This window comes from Triplophysa dalaica, chromosome 17, assembly GCF_015846415.1.
Source record: "Triplophysa dalaica isolate WHDGS20190420 chromosome 17, ASM1584641v1, whole genome shotgun sequence".
NCBI lineage: Eukaryota > Metazoa > Chordata > Actinopteri > Cypriniformes > Nemacheilidae > Triplophysa > Triplophysa dalaica.
In genome coordinates this window covers 3577124-3597605 of record NC_079558.1, presented here as the reverse complement: position 1 = coordinate 3597605, position 20482 = coordinate 3577124, and the positions used below count along the sequence as shown (strand labels likewise).

Here is a 20482-nt window from a genome sequence, read left to right as displayed (position 1 = left end):
TTATAATAGCACTCCTGGTGTGTTAAAGAATATCTAAAAGATAAAAATCAAATTCTAGAGGTATTCTTGGTATATTGTCATGTGAGTTAGATTAAAGCATCAGTAGATTTTAGAGATAAACATGGATGAAGAATCATGAGTTGCAGCTCATATTAAGCAATCTTTCATCATTGCTGAAATTCGTGGACTTCCACACTTAACAAGCTGTCACATCTAAAGCAAAACACAGGTGCATGGTGCATTCATCAAAAGAAGAACCTGTTGAATTTATCCACACAAATATCAAAAGAAGAAAAAAAACAATATCCGGCAAAAGCTTTCATTTTATCTATTAGTGTAATGAAGTTTTACAAGTAGATTCTCATTTGTGATTAAAGAGTTAAAAGTATTTTGGGTGTGCCTCTGCCTTGGGTGAGATATGTCAAAAGGCAATCTGCCTATCAGCAACTTTTTATCTTTTTTATTGCCCGGCGTATGATGGGAGACAGTTAAAGGGTAACAAAAACAAATTGACATGTGAAAAGTTAACTGAAAATGTTGAATTTAAGAGCTGGAAGATATTTATCTTAACAGCAGTGTTTTACAAGAGATGCAACTACTGAATGATTTAAATAGCCATTGTTGAAGACTCAACACTACAAAGACATGTCAGGCAATTCTGTACCAAAAATGCCACCGTGTAATTAGTCTTCAAGTGATTAAACATAGCTGGAATTCCAAGTATTTTCCTTGTCCTGTTGGATTCCTGAATTCACCACACAAGTATTGGGAATTACATTCATATATAATTTGCGGCTTATCATTTAATACGTTAACAGTGAGATCATCATTACAGCAGGTAGCTTATGTCATGTGATCAGTGTTGGGTGTAACTAGTTACTAAGTAATTAGTTACTGTAATTTAATTACTTTTCCCTTGAAAAAGTAAAGTAAGGGATTACTCATATGTTTTCTATAATTTAATTACAGTTACTTTTGACGTAATTAAACTAAATACTTTGTGAAATATATGCGTGTGCAATAGTGTAATTGACATCAAAATCTGTGCTTTAATGTATAATTCTCACATTTGTAATACTTTAGTCAGTTAATAATATTTATTTGAATGAATTAAATAAGCCGCTTATTGTCTATCCTTGAATCACTTAACTAAGGTTGATGTATGATATAGAAAGTAATCAGTAATGAGTAACTAAATACTTTTTGGACAGAGTAATTTGGACAGTAATCTAACTACACTATTGAATATGTAATGAGTAACTAGTAATTAATTACTTTTTCAGAGTAACTTACCCAACACTGCATGTGATGGATGAGTGAACCACATAAAACAGAAACTATACCTAGATATAAAACAACAAAATAAGTTAAGGTTAGGCTGGTTAACATATAAATAAGGTACATATTTGAGGGGGTATTAGTTAAAAATGATATAAAATAGGAACGAGAAAAAGATTACTTCACTCTCTTATCAGTCACACAAATACCACGCCCCCAGCGCTGGTTCTCTCAGATGGACAGGTGAGTGGTCCAATCATAGAGCGCTATATACACAGGACGACCCGCAAACTGACTGGCATCAGTTCAAAGAAAAACTGCGATTTGACTTGCAACATAGTTACAGCACAGGAAAGACGCGAAGTGGGCGGTGAAGTTTTATTTTATGTTATTCATATATCAAGTTTGTCGTGGTTTAACTCTTCTTTAGCCTTGTCGTTTTTGTGTATCTGAAAGTTGTACGAAATGTCCAGCAACATCAGGCCAAGGCTGTGCGTATTAGAAAAAGGGGACAACGGTTACGGGTTTCATCTCCACGGCGAAAAGGGAAAGCCCGGTCAGTTCGTCCGACATGTGGAGCCCGACTCCCCGGCGGCCACCGCGGGTCTGATGGCCGGGGATAAACTGGTATTCGTGAACGGAGAGAGCGTCGAGGACGCCAAGCATCAACAGGTGGTGTCCCATATAAAAGCCGTCACGGGAAAACTTGAACTCATCGTGGTGGATCCGGAGACCGCAGAACTACTTGTGAAACATGACTTGAAGTGTCATAAAGAGTACTTGACTGATGGGATACCGATACCGGGAAGCGACGCTGGGTCGGATCATGGGGATGAGGTCAAGAACGGGACATCTGGGGAATCGACCCCCGTCCCGGAGACAAACGGAGAAATAAGCATAGATAGACTGAGCGTGAGCTCAAAGGTGAGTTCACATAAATTAAATATTGTTATTTTTTGATATATTCAAAACTTTGTATTAGCAAATCCTTATCTCTGAAAGATTTGTAAAGGCGAACGTGCGCGAGAAGATCGATTCCTTTGAGCATATAGGCCTACGTCATGTTGAACATGGTTGACAGCTGTCCGAGAACACAAGATATGCACAATATGGCCATTATTATTATTTTCTGAAACGTTTTATTATTGTTTTCTGATAAATTCCAAATACATTGTTCAATCAGAAGGCTATAAAACATAGGGTTTGTGGGAAAATTCCAGATGCCATTTTTAGTAGTCACTGGTTCTACTGGTTCTTACATTACTCCCAGTTTGACCTATAAAGACAGACATGTGTCCAAGCTTTTCTGTGTAGTTTCCTGTCATCAGCTGCTGTGTCAACCAATTACATCACACATAGTGAAGGTTTTATTGCTTAAAAAACTTTAGAAGAAATGTTTGGTTATTTCAGCAGATCTTGCCTCAGAATAGAAGAGAGGACAGTGTGGCTATTTTCTTATGTATATCAGACTTCATATCAATTTAAAAATAAGCGCTGTAGACCTTTTAACACTTATAGGCTCGGTTTCACAGTTTAAGCCAGGACTACGCCTTCGTTCAATTAAGATATTAAATATAAAAATACCTTTTAAGACTTCATTGGCGTTGTGCATCTTGAGAAAAAACAATGTCACCGATATATTTTAAGATATTTAAGGGCCAGTTTTATTCGGTTAAGACGGGTCAGACATTAATTTTGGTCTGTGACTAGCCTAGGCTTGTCTGTGAAACCGGGCCTTAGTGTTAAGGCTAATCGTTTTAAAGGTCTTTGCATGGCAAAAGATACACATTTTTATGTGACGCAGTACAAGGTCTCCAAGCAATTTGCTGTCCGTCAACACTATAAAAACCTTTATTGGCAGATATGCAACTATGATGTCAATCTGAAGGCCTTTTAAAAGCAATATTTTAATTGATTTCATAAGGGAGAGATAGATTTAGGTCACTTTCAGTAGATCGCTATGAGTTCCAAAGTAAACATTTTGCCAAATACATGTCATGATCTGTGCTTGTTTGTCTGTAGGACAAAAGCCAGCAGGATAAACTAACACCGATAAGGTACCAATCCCGGCTTGCCGTGGAGATCCTTAAGCAGTAAAGGGGAATATTTTGGAGAGTTACTCTTTGTTCAGGTCCAGAGAGAAAGGTGCTCATAGAGCAGAACTGATCATTTTATCCTATAACAGACACTAATATGACATCACATTCGGCTCAAGTCACTGAAAATCGTTTTTTAATAGTCTCTGCTAAGGCAAGCAACACTTTCATATAATTAATACAAGAGATTTTGAAGTATTAACTGTCACACACAACCTCAGTTATAACACTTTGATACAAAACTGATCGTACGAATGTGAAGTATAACTCTTGATTGTGTATCATTACTTTCTTTTATAATTGGTATTTAATCTGGCAGTTGAATAAACTGATTTACATAGGAAGCAATCGATCTAGAGACCAGTTTTTTTAGAGTTATTATTTTGCCAGTATGTAACCAACTAGCATAAGCTGCGTAGCAATGTGCTAACAACCTCTCAGAACACCTTTGCATCAAAGATATCAAAAATAACAAATTGCGCCACTGCCGCTACAATGAATGGCGAGGATGCGACTCTCAATATGGCCTCTCTAGCGAAGGAAGTCCCGCATTTAAGTAAAACGAGCCAATCGTCAATCAGTAAAGATTGATGATTCTCTGGGACGGGGCTCTCGTGAGGCGCTTGGCTGCCTGTGCGCAGGCGCAGCAGATGAGGCGACCTCGAAAAATGTAATTTTTTTAGCGCAATTTAAGCTAAGCTAACCTAAGTTATGATACGTTTTATGTCATGTTTAATTATTGATCGGAAATATGCTGTTAAATTGTGATTTAAAAAAAAAAAATATCTGCCTTCCCCCACTCAACTAGATAGGACTGTGGAAGTTTAACACCACTACCGAATAATTATTTGCTTCAATCCATTATCTCAATCGATTTCTATGGAAGAATACTCTGTTAAAGGGATAGTTCACCCAAAAAGATTTTTTATGTCATCATTTACTCACAGTCTTGTCATGTCAAACCCCCATGACTTTCTATCTTCCACAGAACACAAAAGAAGATATTTTGAAGAAAGTTGGTAAGCGTACAGCACTGGCCCCCATTTATTTCTACTGTATGGACACAAAACCAATACAAGTGAATAGGGGCCAGTTAACATAATTCTTCAAAATATCTTCTTTTTTTTCTTTGAAAGAAAGAAAGTCATATAGGTTTGATATGAAAAGAGGTTTAGTGAATGATGACAGAATTTGTAGTTTTTGGTGATGTTCTCTTAAAGATTTAATTGCCAGCACAGCAAGTTGATGTTACGTTTGCAGTCTTAATAATGATGTTCTAGTCGTTGACAGAATGGCTCAAAAGACCAGTGACAAAACCCAGAAATAGCTTCAGTCATCATAACCCCAGCACCCCCGAGAAGGCCTCAACTCAATAATAGTTATTTAAAGTCTCTGGAACCATAGGGATTGTGATCGCATCACTTTCCAGCAATCATCCAAGTGCTTTTGAAGCCTTTGTAAACTATGAATGGCCCTTCTGTTGTGTCGTTTTCCTCTCGCCCTCCTGCGTCCCATCCTTCCTGTCTGTGATCATTCAGGAGTGAAATGGAGCTGAAGGAACATCCACAATTTGGCTGTCAATCTGAGCCGGACAGAGCTCTCCTGATGGCAGTGCCCAGCGCATTGCTTATACGTTTTCAGAAGAGACATGCACGCTTGCAGGCATGGTGTTAGACAATAACATTATCGTAATTGATAGTAAAGAGGCATAACAGGTTTCCCTTTTAGTCTAATTCTGGTGTTTTTCTTGACATAACAAACATTTGAGTTATTGTATTAAACTCACTAGACGTGCTTCGAGTTCTTGTGACCTTTGTGTGATTCCAGAGACAGTCAGGTGTGTGTGGGAGGGTAGAGAGGGTGTGTTTGTTTCTACAGAAAAATGTCTACTTCTATACATTGATCCTGTTCTAATAAGTGACTTGTGCTGGTGAAGGATCATTGAATACATTGCATGCTGTCTGAACGAGATGTAGTTGTGTACAGTATGTTTGCTGTAAGAAACCAAAACACAGGGTTTATTCAATGCTGTATTGTTTGTTTAATACCTTAAATGGAAGGTGAAAGATGGTACAGGTCAGTTTCATCAATAAGAAATTTAGATTATTTTATTGACACACTTCAGGTATATTGTTATACATTTTACAGACAGATGACTTGCTATTAAGATTTTCTTTGGGCAGTTTTAACGTTATGGATGTGACATTTTTAGCTAAAACTTGAAAAATTCATTCCAAGAGAATGTATTTCTTTATTTGCAATATATTGAATCATCTGTTTATGTTTTTACTCAACTCCTGATGATGGAGTCCAGACAGTCTGTGTACAAGCTATTTATTTTAAAAGAGAGAAAAGTGTATGTGTCATGGATGTGAGTTAAAAGGACACATGTTTCTTTGGAAACATACTGTGGAAGATTTCTGTGAATTAAAATGTGCAAACCCAGAAGCAATAATACCCAACAAGTGTAGAAGGGATGCTACTTCATAGAATATAAAATAGTAACTATATTTTAAATAGAATGTGCCTATTTATAAGGAATATGGACTGCTATGGACGTGACAATTCACTTACCTGACAATGAAGAACTTTGCTTTAAAAACTTTAAGGGAGACTTCACAAGGGTACTTAAATAACAAAATATTGACATCTGACCTATCAGTAAGGTGAAAACCTTAGGTAAAAAATTAAAGCAAATACATTTAATAAGTGGTGCTTGTTGAGTATTATTCCACGGCTCATTGGAATACTTGATTCTGATTGGCCAGTTGTTATATTTGCAAGATCATTATTCCCAGATGACAATCTATCAAATTATTAGCACACAGTAACCCGGATGTATCAAATCATTTTGACAGGTTTTTTTGACAAATTAAATGTAAGATTATATTTACAAATGATTCAACCAAATTATCTGTTACCAACATTTGAACGTCATTTCTTGCCTTTAAAACGTAAGTAAACGGCTTTTCCTCACAGTAAATAAAGTATATTCAAATTCACATTTCATGTCCAGGTTTTTTCTCATGTGTCATCTAGCCGTATAATAAGCTGGATAATGTACAAGCAGCCAGCTGTTATGGTGAAATAAGCCCCTACAGTCCACTTCACGTCCTGATCACACTGTCAGGGCTTATTTCTGTGTTAACTATCCCTTACTTAAACAACTCCGTAAATATGACGTTGTGGTGCATTTCCTACCCAATGCTACCTCAAATCTTGCCCTTTTATAATTTCAATTTAAGCATTTTATTTGCAAGTAATTAGATGCATTTTGTCTATAGAATGTCTTAGTGTGCGTTTGGGACATTATATCGATGGCTAATGTGTATCTGAGCCACACGCATGCTCTCGGTCCCCATTTCAAAAGTTAACTGTCAAGTCAAGGCACAACTGCAAGTGGGAGGATTCTTCACACATTTGAATAAACCACTTCCTTAGTTACAGGTTTGTCGTCTTCCTGCTGTGGTATTGTTATATTTTACAGATGACACAAGCAGTAGACGAGGAGAAAGCGTATCAGCTCTCACCTCATTGGTTTGTGCTTTCAGTACCTGTCTGCATTTTGGTGGCAGTCGGCAGTTTTCAAATCTCTGTGTGTTAATTATTGTCTGTTGAGTACATGAACATATTCAGGATCCACAGCCTTTGGATAGGCCTGTAAATCTGTTTATGGTACCTTTCCTCCGCTTTGCTCATCTTTATACAATCAATTTATTGAAATGTCATTTTTAAAGCTTTTTTTGCTATTGCCTACCAATGTAAGTATTCCACATGACTAGGGGTATAAATAAAGCACGCCAGCTTGGAAGAAACTAGTTTGAGATAATCATTATTTTCAATCATGAGTTCATGTGTTACAAACCGTTCCCCTCAGAGTTGAGCAAACGCTGACAACATGAGTTACTAAAGTGAACAATAAAGTCATTAACCTTTGTATTATTGAACTGTAGTATCTTTATAGAGCTGGAGAAGGGTTTACGTTGTGCTTTTGACAGGTTATAGGGCCTTTCCTCTCTCGGAGGTTTACTTCCTGACACAATTTCATGAACATTTCTGAAAGTTAGTTATCTGACAACATGCATCCAAGTTTTTTTTACATGTAAAGATGAACTCAGATTTGAATAATGGCTGGATTCACTGTGTTCGTGTGCAAGGTGGGAAAATCCCCAACAGTCGGACAAAGATGAGTTTGTCTGCTGTTCTGATTGGGTAAAATAGTTACCCAGCTGACATGGAACGTTCTTGTTTGGCTAAAGTTCTGTTAAAGTTATCAAAGGTGAACTTGCATTAACCTTAAAAGAGCGTTTTATGAGTGTTATGTCTTGTTAAGAGTTAAAAATGAGTTATAAACATTTTATTCTTAAATTGTTACATGTTACAGAAAATAAAAACACATTCAGAAATGATGTTTTGATAACTTTAAGAGTAACTATTAAAATGTCCTTAATATTACTTTTCATGTAGTGTGTAAAGTTGCTGTTTGTATGTGTAAGCAGTCTGCCGAGTTGTAATGTCGAAAGTGAAGTTATTGGCTTGAGAAAAAAGTGAACAAGTCATCTGTCGTTCTAAGTTCTGCTTCAGATTTGTGTCACTCGGTGTAATGCCCGCCTACTTTCCATTTGAGACGCTGTACGCGGTAGACCAATCACAGCAGACTAGACCATCCGACCAATCAGCTCAGAGTAGGCTGACAGACAGGAGGGAATTAGACAGATGAATCGCCGAACGAATCATTTGAGGGTCAGTCAAGAAGTAATTTAAGTAACTTTGGTTAATAGTAACTGCCTATAATTAGAAAGTGTTTTTTCACCTTGTATGTACGTAAACTTGTTGTTGGACAGTCCATTGACTAAAGTAGTACCTTAAAAAATCACAAAGTATTTACTCTTTAACGGGAAACGTTTGTTAAACGTTCTTTAAGCATATTTTTACTACTTTGGTACTTGCCTCTGCAATACAAAATGTGAAAGTGTAATTTCTGAGCTACATACAGGTGAAATGTCACCAAGTAAAAGTTATATTTGCCAGTAGTTACTCTGAAGGCCACAGGTGATACAGGTTCATACAGACAGTTTACATCTCAGGAGAATGGAGAGCATCAGAGATCTATGTTTGAAGGCTATCCCGGAAGTGCCGCACTGGTTCTCTTGACCGAAAGCCTATGCATTTTTCCCATAGACTTTTCGAAGATCGTAAAAAACAAGGTCCGTATCAAAGGCTTATGATGTTTACACCTTTTGCCTATTAAGATAATCTTTACAAACACAAAATGTGTTACTTTTGAAGCCAAAAATACAATCGGCAGAAGTTAAAAGCTAACACGATGCTATAAACAGACTACACTTAAGGTTGCTCGATATCAATGTCACCACCACCTAGCCTCCGAAAACTCTTTCAAACTTTATTAAAAAAATTATTAAAAAAATTAAAAATTTATTAAAAAATCACAAGCGGAATATAACTGGTGGGTTTTTTGTCATAGAATAAAGCATGGAAATATTTAGAGGTTTTGTTTACCACAGACCATATTTCAAGCGATTTACCAAAAGACCACTTAAAAACCCATAGACTTTGGAGTAATGGAACCCAAAGCACTAAAATGCTAACTGGCTTCCGGGTTTTCTTTTTCATAAAAAAATATGTCATCTCTGAGTCTCCATATTGCCAGTGAATAAAGTTCTTTGTCAGGTTTCCCCCCCGGCCAGTCGCTCGTTCCTTTTTTGCAAAAAGCAACTATACTTCCAAAAGTTTTATGAAAATAGTTTCTGTGCTTTTGAGATCATAAATATATTATCCAAACATACGGATTAATATAAAGGCATGTTCAGCCAAGTGGCTAAAAGTTTGTTTGTAATGAGTCATAGATTTTTAAACAAATATTATATTGCCTATCATCCCTGTGTTATGTAAGGACTTAAAAATGTTACCTACTATTCTTAAATATTAAGTTTTATACATAGTTATATAAGTTTTTACATAGTTATTAGTATTCTCATTATGCTAAATCAAAATTATTTTTCTGTCCTTGAATTCGCAGGGTAAAATATGACTTCGATGTTCTTGACTGCTATCGTTAATCGTATGTTGTTATATTATATTGCTCATTAGAATATTCTTTCCAAATGTTTTTGATAAGATTTCTCACGTGAAATCACACTGCAGTGTTGCAGGGCTCTTGTAAAAGCAGATTATATCATTCTGACGTGACGTGGATGTGTGGGCCCCTGCCAAACCTATCCCAATGATAGCACACACCCAAGTCCTTTCCCACACTCCCACAATTCTCTCCTAGCTCACACCCGGCTTGACCAAACAGTCGTGTGCCAAAGCCATCGGCTCACCCTGCGTGTTCAAACACTTTTGTTTTTAAACAATGACGGAACATCGAGGTTGATTCCTGTTCACATTTGTTCTGTTTACACATAATGTTCAGATGAGCATGCAAAGGTTGTCGCAGTAGCGTCTATGATGACATAAGTCATGAAGACCCAAAGTGTATGATAACAGCATGTGACTTTATCAGGCAGATTTGTTTATCTTATCACTGTTGGGTGTATTCATTTTAAAATATGCTGAATGATCTTCTATTTTTACTTGATTTTTTTTTTATTCGAACCCTGAAAATGACCCTTTTTTCTGTGGAAACAAAATAAGATATTTTGAGAAATGTGCTGTTGTGTCCATACAATGGAAGTCAATGGGGGCTGGTGTTCTTTGGTTACCAGTGTTAGTCAAAATATCTTCTTTTGTGTACCAATTCAAGCAGACAGAGTTTATCAGGACCTTCTCTCTCTCTTTATACTAAGTAGTAATAGTCTTATAGCAGACGCTCTTATCCGATGCGACTTAGTGCACTTATTACAGGGACAATCCCTTTGGAGCAACCCAGAGTTAGGGGTCTTGCTCAAGGGCACCATGGTGATAGAAAATTGCTGGTTCAATGCCCACAAGCAATAAACCATACGTTAATAACCAACTTTACCACAAATGATGTCCACAAACCATCCACAAAAATACTTTCTAGAAAAGAACTCTTAGTGTAACATATGGGACCTGCTGGCTAAGCCTATGCTATTCAAAGCTAAGATAGGTCTTTGCCATAGTTAAGTGTTAGAAGAGCTTTTGTTTTATTAGCAGCACATGCGTCAAGAGATAAAGAGGATGTATTTAATATTGTTTGCCTTGTGAACTGTGAGGCACAGTGTTTTCGTTCATTATCAGTCGTGTTGATCACATGCGGTGACTCCGGTGCTAAACCCTTCTATCGTCACCGCTATCTAGTTTCCCAGCTCTCCCAAGAAGTGCTTAGTTTACCGTATATGCTCCACTCCAGCCTTCTGCTTTTGATTTTATTCTTATCTTCGATGGTGTATTTTGAGCACTTCGGATGGGCCAATACAATCCAATTGTGATTGGTCATTCGTTTTATAAAGCGACTCATTTTAATACAACCTCAATCTTAGGTTTAGGGGCGGGGCTTCATTATTGCTTCTTTTGAATAATTCTACATTTTTGTGTGATTTGACATCATATCATTTTTTGCAAAATGAATCCACTCATATTATAGTCACAAAACCTATTCATTTTATGCAAACACTATAGGATGTTTATAAAGAACGCTTTTTCTTGAATGCTTTTTTTACACATCCATATATCAATATGTGCATAAAGACAGGTGGATGTTTGAATTGGGCTGCTCGTGTTTGTACAATTTCAGCCATATATCACAGGTTGGTTTGTTAAAGAAGGAAGTGCATACACAGGTCGCTTTCTACATTTCACTTCTACGTTTCAGTGCTGCGGACTAAGAAGTACCAAGTTCTTTAAAAATGGTAAACAGGTTATATTTTCAATGAGTATCTCTTTCTCCGTGTAGTATATCTATGTGGTTTTATTTGGATTGATGAGGAAGCTGGAACGTGTCTGTATTTAAATCAGATGTTCGATGAGACCGGGTGGCTTTACGGTGGTTGTTCAGTTTCAGTGTGTTGTTCATTGTTTTTTTATATTTGTGTGCGCTTTTGTGATCTGAAATACTTATGATACACTGAAGGTTTAATCGATTTGAAGCTCTTTTGGGAACGGGGCTTCCATAGAGGGCACAAGTAATATCTTACATTTTTTTAAGGTTTTAATTTCTAGTTACAAGTTACATCGGAATCGTTCATTTAAAAATTGATATATCATCACTGTCAGGAAGAAACTTTATATCTCCAAAACTGATATGAGCATACGTATTTATAAATGATATCATGAAATGATTTTTTTCATAGTTTTCACTGTTGTTTGACGTTTCTGTGCAGGAATCTGCCAAAGAGCTGCGTCCACGTCTGTGTCACATGAAGAAGGGCGCTACCGGATACGGCTTTAATCTGCACACGGAGAAGTCCAAACCTGGCCAGTACATCAGGGCGGTGGATGAAGACTCTCCCGCAGAGAAATCTGGACTTCGACCCCAAGACAAAATAGTGCAGGTATAATCCATCATCTAATCAGTAATGAACACAAATGTGTGTATACTGTACTGCAGGAATGTGGGCCGATAGGGACTCGCATTCCTTTGTTTTATCTGACAATGACTCCTCACCATAAAAGCCATGACTGTGACATGACATTTTATCATTTTTAATAATAGCAAACATTCTTCCACCAAGTACTATACAGGTCATAACTGTAATTCAGACTATCAAAGATAGTGTAGACCAGCTGTCATACTGTATGCTATTTACCTTAAATACTTTGAATCTTACATGAAGCGTTTAACCTGTGCAATGGTTTGGACTCTTGTATTCAGCACTGAATGCTTGAGCCGTGTGTGCGGTTTCCAGAGCAGTAATCTCATTAGATAGCGGTGAAGGAGTGACCAGTGTCATTACGGTCTCTGTGGGAGAACAGGATTAGGAAACTCCTGTGGAGAGGTCAAAGGTGCATCTGTTTATCAACCCACCTGAAATCCTACAGGAAATTTAAGTCAGGCTGATAGCAAAGTAGAAGATGAGACGAACAGCGTCTTGTAGTGCCATCCCAAAACGGGAAATCAATCTCGCGTACCTTCTCTGGATCTTTGTTTACTGTGGTGGGCTTTATGAGACCAGTTTTTACTGCATTTATGCTTTTTGTTGTCCTTATGTTGTTCCAATTGCTTCTATTGTTTACCTCATTTGTAAGTCGCTTTGAATAGAAACGAAATGACGAAATGTTAATGTAAGGAGGTGGAGAGTGAGATACGTAAAGAGAGAGAGAGACAGGGTGAGGGAGAGATATAGAGACAGACATAGTGAGTATGACAAATGAACAGATTTGCAGAATCGGGATGTAAAAGTTATATTTAAAATATATAGAAAAAATATATAAAAATATATTTCAAAGGAAATTACATATAAGATTTAAAGGTCTAGTGTGTAATCTCGTGGAGGATCTATTGACAGAAATGCAATATAATATTCATGTCTTCAGAGGTGTATAAAGACTGTACATAATGAAGCGTTATGTTTTAATTACCTTTGAATGAGCTAATTCTATCTACATACACTGCGTGTCCCCTTCACCAGAACACAAAAGAAGATATTTTGAATAAAGTTGGTAACCGAACAGCACTGTACACCATTCACTTCTATTGTACTGTATGGACACAAAACCAATGCAAGTGAATGGGGTCCAGTTAACAACAATATTTACTTTTGTCTTCTGTGGAAGAAAGAAATCAAACTGGTTTGAAATGACAAAAGGATGAGTAAACGATGACAGAATTTTTATTTTGTTTCGCTATCACTTTAATGCTGCATGCATTTGCCTCTTTATTGTCATCTGTCTTTGAAACATAAACTAGCAGGTTACATTGTATACTTACATTTACATGTATTGAAAAACAACTAACATTTCCCAAGAAGTCAGTTTTAAACACTGATTGTTTATGAACTTGATCAATGTCTACAAGAAAAGTTACGGATTGCAGGTTTAAGGGATTTAAGGCAATCTAATCTTTCAGATGATGTGACTATTTCTTCTGCGTAGTGACTGATATGAACAATATTGGCTGTACTCTGTGACATAGGATGTTAAGTTCTCCGGGTAATGGTTGACTTGTCTGTGGTAGTGTGATTTTATTTTTCACAGTTTAAAGCGTTTTGCTGGTGAAACTGTTTCGAAAAAATCAATCTCTGTCACTCAATGCGTCCTCTGTCTGTTCCCGATCTGCTTTTGTACGTTTTTTATTATCGCTTATTGAAAGTTTGACCTGTTAAGAACTTTAAGGGGTTGCTTTGTCTCTGTTGTGAACGTCTGGTCCTCATTGGTCTCATAGAAGGGCTTTTAATTTCCTTCAGAACACCACGGAAACTTTTCTTTCAATGTTGGCTTCAGTCACCGGCCGTGTCTAAAAGCATGTTCTTAGTTTCATTTCTATTTCCTGCATCTTTTCTCAGATTCCAAAGAGCAGAGAGTCGTTTTGAATGTCAGCCGTGAAGTGAGATCACATGGTTTAGCTAATCTTGCCATGTTTCACGCTCAGTGATGAATTCACATTTTTACTTCCTGTTTTCTGTGAGTCTGGCCTCGTTGTTGTGTGTGTCTATAATAGGGCCGTGTTTAGGGACATTAAGGGACGTATAAGAGGGCTGTTGTTTGTCCGCTGTGTTTTAATTGCCTGCAGAACGGGAGAGTGGGATCCGCATTCTTAAGAGCCCACTTCTGCCCAGATTCTCCCACGCGGATTCCTTAACCTCTGGCCTCCTACGACCGGCCAACAGAGCCGCTATATTGTCCCAGGTGTCTCTCTCTGAGAACATGTGATTAGTCTTTTAAATTTGAAATGGTGTTAAATTAGAAAGAAGATTTGCTTCATCCTTTAAATTAAAGTGTGAATAAGTAACATTTACAAATGTGTACAGAAAAAAATACAATTTATTTCAAGTTGAAATCATATTATGTTGTGTAACATCAAATTATGTAAACTGAGAAAAGATAAAGTGATGGTAAATATGAAAACATATACACTGCCGTTCAAAAGTTTAGGTTCACTTACTCATATTAATTTTTAAGACAAATGGAATTATGTTACCGTATGTATGACCTCACAATTCTAAAATAAACCAAAACTGGTGCTTTTATACATCTTTTCCAGGCTTGCTTCTATTGGCTGCTTTTTTATCATCAATTATAAAAGTCAAAAGCATTTAAAAAATAAAATTGTAATAAGAAATAACATGCTGGCACAAATATATTATCCATTATAAAACAATGCTTTAAATGAAAAGGTTTTGTAACATCATATAAAACATTCCAGCCGAGTGAGTCATAGAGAACCGCAGGTGCTGACTGCCTTGCCGTTTTTATATCCTCCGGGGACACTATAATTTAATGTTGTTCTTTCTGCAGGTGAATGGTGTTCCTGTGCACGAGCTTCAGCATTCAGAAGTGGTGGCGGCCATCAAGGCAGGAGGAGATGAGACTAAGCTTCTGGTGGTAGATCCTGAGACGGAAGCCTTCTTCACGAGCTGTCAGGTCTTACCCACTGAGAAACACCTCACAGGTATCACTGTAACATTTTAACTCGATGTCGCCGGCGTGTTTTTACCCTGTGCAACGTGTGACTCTGTCGCGGTTTAGTTTGACCTATAGTTTGGTTTTGCTAATCAGGAACAATTTAGTTTACTTTGTCAAACATTTCACCGTGTTAAACACGCACACGAACACACTGCTGGTTAAATATCAACTTAAATCCTGTGGCGTCGCTGTATATGTAGGGTTTAGTCAAAGTCACCATCTTACTGCCAACATGTCGTCATGGTGACTAGGGCCTTGGCAACAGTATGAGGAATGGGGAAAGTCAGACACCCCTAAATACTCCAGACTAGGTAGACTATGATAGAGGTTGTAAATAGATGAAGAGGTAAAAATAATGATATTAATGACCAAGTTGTATTTATTATATTTGTTAGGGAGCTTGCCAACAGACAATGCTGTCGTAACATGCCGGAGGGCCACTGGAATTTCTCCATTTTTCATTGAAAGCATGTTGACAGCTTCACCCCCACACTTCTTTTATTTATTATTCATCCACAACAGTCACGTTTCCAAATTCTCATGAAATTCTAAAAGGCCTTTTTATGGCCCTGTTTTTCTGAATGAAACTCACTGTCCAGCTATATTGTGCTGTGAATCGCCACATTTGTCTGTTAGCCAATGGCACATTAGCTTTGAAGATTTTCCAATACTTTTATAAATCATTTGCTTAAATGAAATAAAAAGTCATTTGTATTTTTGTTTTTCTTATATAAAACTAGAAGTAATTCAAACGTTATTAACCTATTAAGCGCATTCACCCATCCAGTTATAAATGGAACTTTGATTCTGACAAAACTTTTCATCATATGCAGATCAGCTCAGGTTCAGTTGAACGCGTGGGAACACTGCATTGTGGGTTTCTGTTAATCTAAAACAAAGATGCATTTGCCGAGTCTAAAATTATTGTGGTGTAGTGTCATATTTTCAGCCTCACATTGTGACTGTTGTCATGCTTGTAAGTGAAAAATGATTTACAACCACGTGAACTTTTTCCTAAATGATCCCTTTTACCCTGAATCCATTTTGACTCACAACGTTGTTTTAAATGCCGCTCCGGATTCTGTTTCCTGGATGTGTTTCTGCAATCTGATGTCACATGTTAAAGATTTTTTGTGATTTCTCTGTGCGCAGGTCCCCTGCCAGAGCCTGTAGTGAGTCGGGACACAGTTGATCAGGTGAGTTACATTACCTCTACTCAGAGATGAGATCTTTACCAGCATGTGTTGAAGGAAGAAACATGCACTCAGACCTAATTCATGACACTATGTGTAAAGGAAAACATTGCGTTATTTATTACATTCTTGAAAAGTGGACAAGCCTGTTTTGTTTATGCGCACGTAGTGCATTTACACATGGCATGCGATCGGTTGATAAAGGGCTTGTAATGCATAGGGAAGAATGCGTGATGGTGTTAGATGATGTTCTGGATTCTCTCAACTGCACTTCTGTTAGATTAGCAATGAGAACACATCATCTCTGCTCTTTAATGGAAGTTCTCTAAACATTTGAATCTGACCGTCAGAAGATAAAAATGTGCGGGGGAGATTTTTTACTCGTTCTTCTATTTTCACACAGCCTGAAGCATGTGTAACTTTATCAGGTCCTGGTACCTCTGACATGATCTGATAAAGCATTCATACTGTAGCTCTCGGCAAGATGTAGTGTTCATTGAGTCTAGATAATCCAGCACTTGTTATCATCAAGTATGATATTTGTGGATTTATGTGTGGTTTCGATCATTGGCTTTAAAATGGGAGCTATAGTGTAGACCAGCATTCCCAAACTTTTTCATTCCAGGACCCATCTTGACAGGTATAATCTATCTTGAGACAAACCAAAATATTTTTAAATGGAAATATGGGGAGAAAATACACATTCATCCTCTATAAGTAGAAGAGTTTTTATTTTTGCTTAATGAAATTTAAGCTGGAATACCAAACTATCTAATAATAAAGTAAAAAAGCTATTGTCATTGCCAGTCATTAACTGGACTAAACTTTTTTTTGTGTGTCATTCAAAAGACAAGTGACTTTCCACAACCCACTTCATGTCACCGTGCGACCCACAAGTGGGTCTGAACCCACAGTCTGCAAACCCCTGCTGTAGACTATTAGAGGACGGCAAGAGGAATTGCAAGCATACCTTAAAGTGATACTTCACCCAAAAATGAAAATAATGTTTATAACCAAACAGAGCTAAACACCCATTGACTACCATAGTAAGAAAAATACAATGCTCCCGAACCATTTGCTGTCCTACATTCTTCAAAATATCTTCTTTTGTGTTCAACAGAACAAAAATTATAACGTTTTTTTCCTACTTTAAGAGTCAATGGGTGTGTTAAGATATACCTTTAAGATTTTTATTCTTAAATCATGTCCGTATCAGTCTACAGTAGTTCATCGGAGGAGTTCGATTTTTTTAGTACAACATAACCCTACATTTTGTGAAATGTCGTGTTGACCTAGATAGAGAAACCAAAACCAACTAATGCTGTAAATCTTTTGTGAATTCTTTACTGACAGATTCGCTGAACAGATTTTTCTTGGGCTTCATGTCAGAAAGGCTCAAATTCATTTTCTCTTGCACTAACACTTACATGCTCTTTTAATAAGAGAATAGTACATTATAAAATGGTAAAATCAGAAATTGTGGAAGAAGAAAGTTGACCTGGTGGTTTGTTCCATCAACAATAAAGGATGACAAATAAAAAATCAATATATGATAATTACATGTATTTGTCATGGGTAATGAATAAACATTTGTCTTATTATTATTATTATTATTATTATTATTTCTAAATGCCTAGATATTTCTCTCTATACAGTGCTTGATCACGCTTAAAAATGCTGAAGTTGTTACAACCCATGGTCAGGTTAATATGGGCAAACCAAACCTTTGGTTTGTCAGTAAATTAACATAGAAAATGTTCAGCATTTTAGATTTAAACACCTAGTGGGATTTCATTTAAACCCAGAGGTTGGGTTTGTTCACCTTTTGTCCAACCCAGCATTTTTTTTGTCTTTGATTATTAAAAGATGAATTACTAATGTTAATTAGTTATCCATGAAGTACATACTGTACTGTACTATTATTAATCTATTACTTTGATTTGTGTAATAACTAAACGTCATACTGCGAGTTGAAAACAGCTCAGGGTCCATCTAGTGGTTAGATGCTGTATTCTATCTAATTTTGGTTAAGTGTTTATTATTGTCTGTATTAACAGGTTTCTGTTTTTGTCAATACAGGTGAACGGAAAAACAGCCAAGGAGGAAAAATCCAGGTTGTCCGTGAGCCTTTCTACCTCCAGCACCACTTCTGACGCATCCACTTCTGCAGCTCCGGCCAACATTCCAGCACCAGAGGTTCGTCTCCATACACTCACCCAGCACTGAATCAATTTACAGGCTGATCACGGATGATTTTAATGACGGTGTTATGTGCTTATTTCAGGAGAGATCCAAAGAAACAACTTCAGATGAAGATAAAGGATTATCTCTTAGCATGTCGCTGCAGCAGGCTAAAGAACGAGCTCGCCAGAAACGCTCCAACAAAAATGCTCCAAAAATGGACTGGAGCAAACGTAATGAGCTCTTCGGCAACCTCTGAGATTTCTTCTCGTCCTGTTCACCATAGTCTTCATTTCATCAGTTTTCTTTACAGCTGCTTCATGTTCTCTTTTATCCCATTATGCCTTTCACCTTTGTTTTTCTCTTGCACACAATGAGATTCTTCTTTCACATGTATATTTTTAAACCAGTGTTTGTTGACCTGTGATTTTTGTTATGATCTTTTTTATGATTACTTATCATCTTGGTTTACCTCTATATCACTGATATAAGACAATATATATATATATATAAATATATAGGATTTAACATTACTGTACAATGTATAGTCTAGAATATAATTCTTAATGAAAACTCAAATGATATTGTGTCTATATATTTTTCTGGCAGTATTGATTGCCTTGCAGTTTAGTATTTTGAGAGAGCTGTTTTATTTCCTTCAGAGCTTGTCTTAAACCTTATTTTCAAACTGTAAGCAACAGTGTATTGAACTTTTTCTTCATGTTAGAAGGTATAGAAGCTGCAGCATTCTAAATTTGTAAATGTGAACTGTTTATAAATCATGAACTTATCAAGTTACTATATCCGACTGAATGACTATTATATTAGCTTATACTGCTGGCTGTAAGAATCTCTTATTAAAAATGTTATTACTCTATTACTTATCATTTAAGAGTCACAGTCATACTCCTCCTGGTGAGCAAACCCCTAATCTAATTTTGAGTAAAATCTATGCAATATCATTTGGTCATATTTCTATAATTTTAAGTGTTATGTTATTGATGCATTTTTTAAATATAATTTGTATCCCAAATTTGTCATGTATCCTTTTAATGCATTATTTCACATTAAAATAATAATGCATTTATTTTTTGTGTGAATGTCATCGTCTTGTGTAGCTCTCCATAAAGGGGATTTTCTAATTGTTTTCAGAAAATAAGCTTTTAGGTTTTAGTTTTTGGTTGGCCTGCCAACCGATGCAGTCAAGCTCTTGCAAATGATCCAGAAAGCAGCTGCACATTTAGTTTTCAATCAGCCTAAAATAACTAATGTAACACCCCTCCTGATTTCACTCCACTGACTACCAGTTGCTGTCCGCATCAAGTTTAAATCACTCACACTTGCAGCAAATTCGCCCCTTTACCTTAAATCACTGCTCCAGGGCTACATCCCCTCCAGTCATCTTCGGTCTGAAAATGAGCGACGCCTGGTTGTTTCATCACAGCGAGGCAGCAAATCGCTTATAGCTTTACCACTTAGATTCCCCCGTGGTGGAATGAACTGCCAACCTCCGCCCGAACTGCAGCATCCTTCACAACTTTCAAAAAACAGCTCAAAACATACCTGTTCTGCATTTATTTTACCAACCAATAACTGTCTGTCTAGTGTCTAAAAGAAAAATCTCCTCCACTTACTCCAGCTTTAACCCTCATAGTAGCATGGCCTAAACTAACAGTATTGTGTAGCGTGTTGACAAAATGTTTATACTTGTAAGTCGCTTTGAATAAAAGCGTCTGACAAATGAATAAATGTAAATATTTAGAGATTCTCAAACACTGTTTTGTTAAGGGTTCGAAGGTTAAATGTTTAAAACTGTATGAAGTGTCAGTTTTGTCAGACTACAGTCATATCAGAACATTGTTTTAGAACAATGGAAAGCATTTTGAAAGCCTTTATTTGATTCAAAAGTTAAGAAGGAATGCAGCATAGTGAGCATATTACTTTTTTCCCATACATATTTCCTTAGACATTCATTTTGAGTACAAGTTTGACTTTTTAAACCCAGGGTTCATACAAGGTGCTTGAAGTACTTAAATTTGCCTTTTTTGTATCAAGTCCTGGAAACCCATTAAAAAGAACCATATTAATGAAGAGGTACTTGAAAAGTGTTGAAGTTTTGAAAGGCTCTTTAAAATGAAGGGGTTTAAAAGATTCCTCACAGCGATGACATAGAATAACTAGTTTTGG

At 36.8% G+C, this 20482-nt stretch overlaps 1 protein-coding gene across 1 annotated transcript; it reads left to right on the top strand.

Annotated features, from left to right (window-relative positions):
- Positions 1-1578: 1578 nt before the first annotated feature.
- On the top strand, positions 1579-19382 carry nherf1a (NHERF family PDZ scaffold protein 1a). The gene is made up of 6 exons (XM_056771987.1): positions 1579-2202; positions 11681-11851; positions 14754-14907; positions 16074-16117; positions 18194-18310; positions 18399-19382. The coding sequence occupies exons 1-6, from the start codon at positions 1744-1746 to the stop codon at positions 18552-18554; spliced, it is 1101 nt and encodes a 366-aa protein (XP_056627965.1). The 5' UTR covers positions 1579-1743; the 3' UTR covers positions 18555-19382.
- Positions 19383-20482: the final 1100 nt, after the last annotated feature.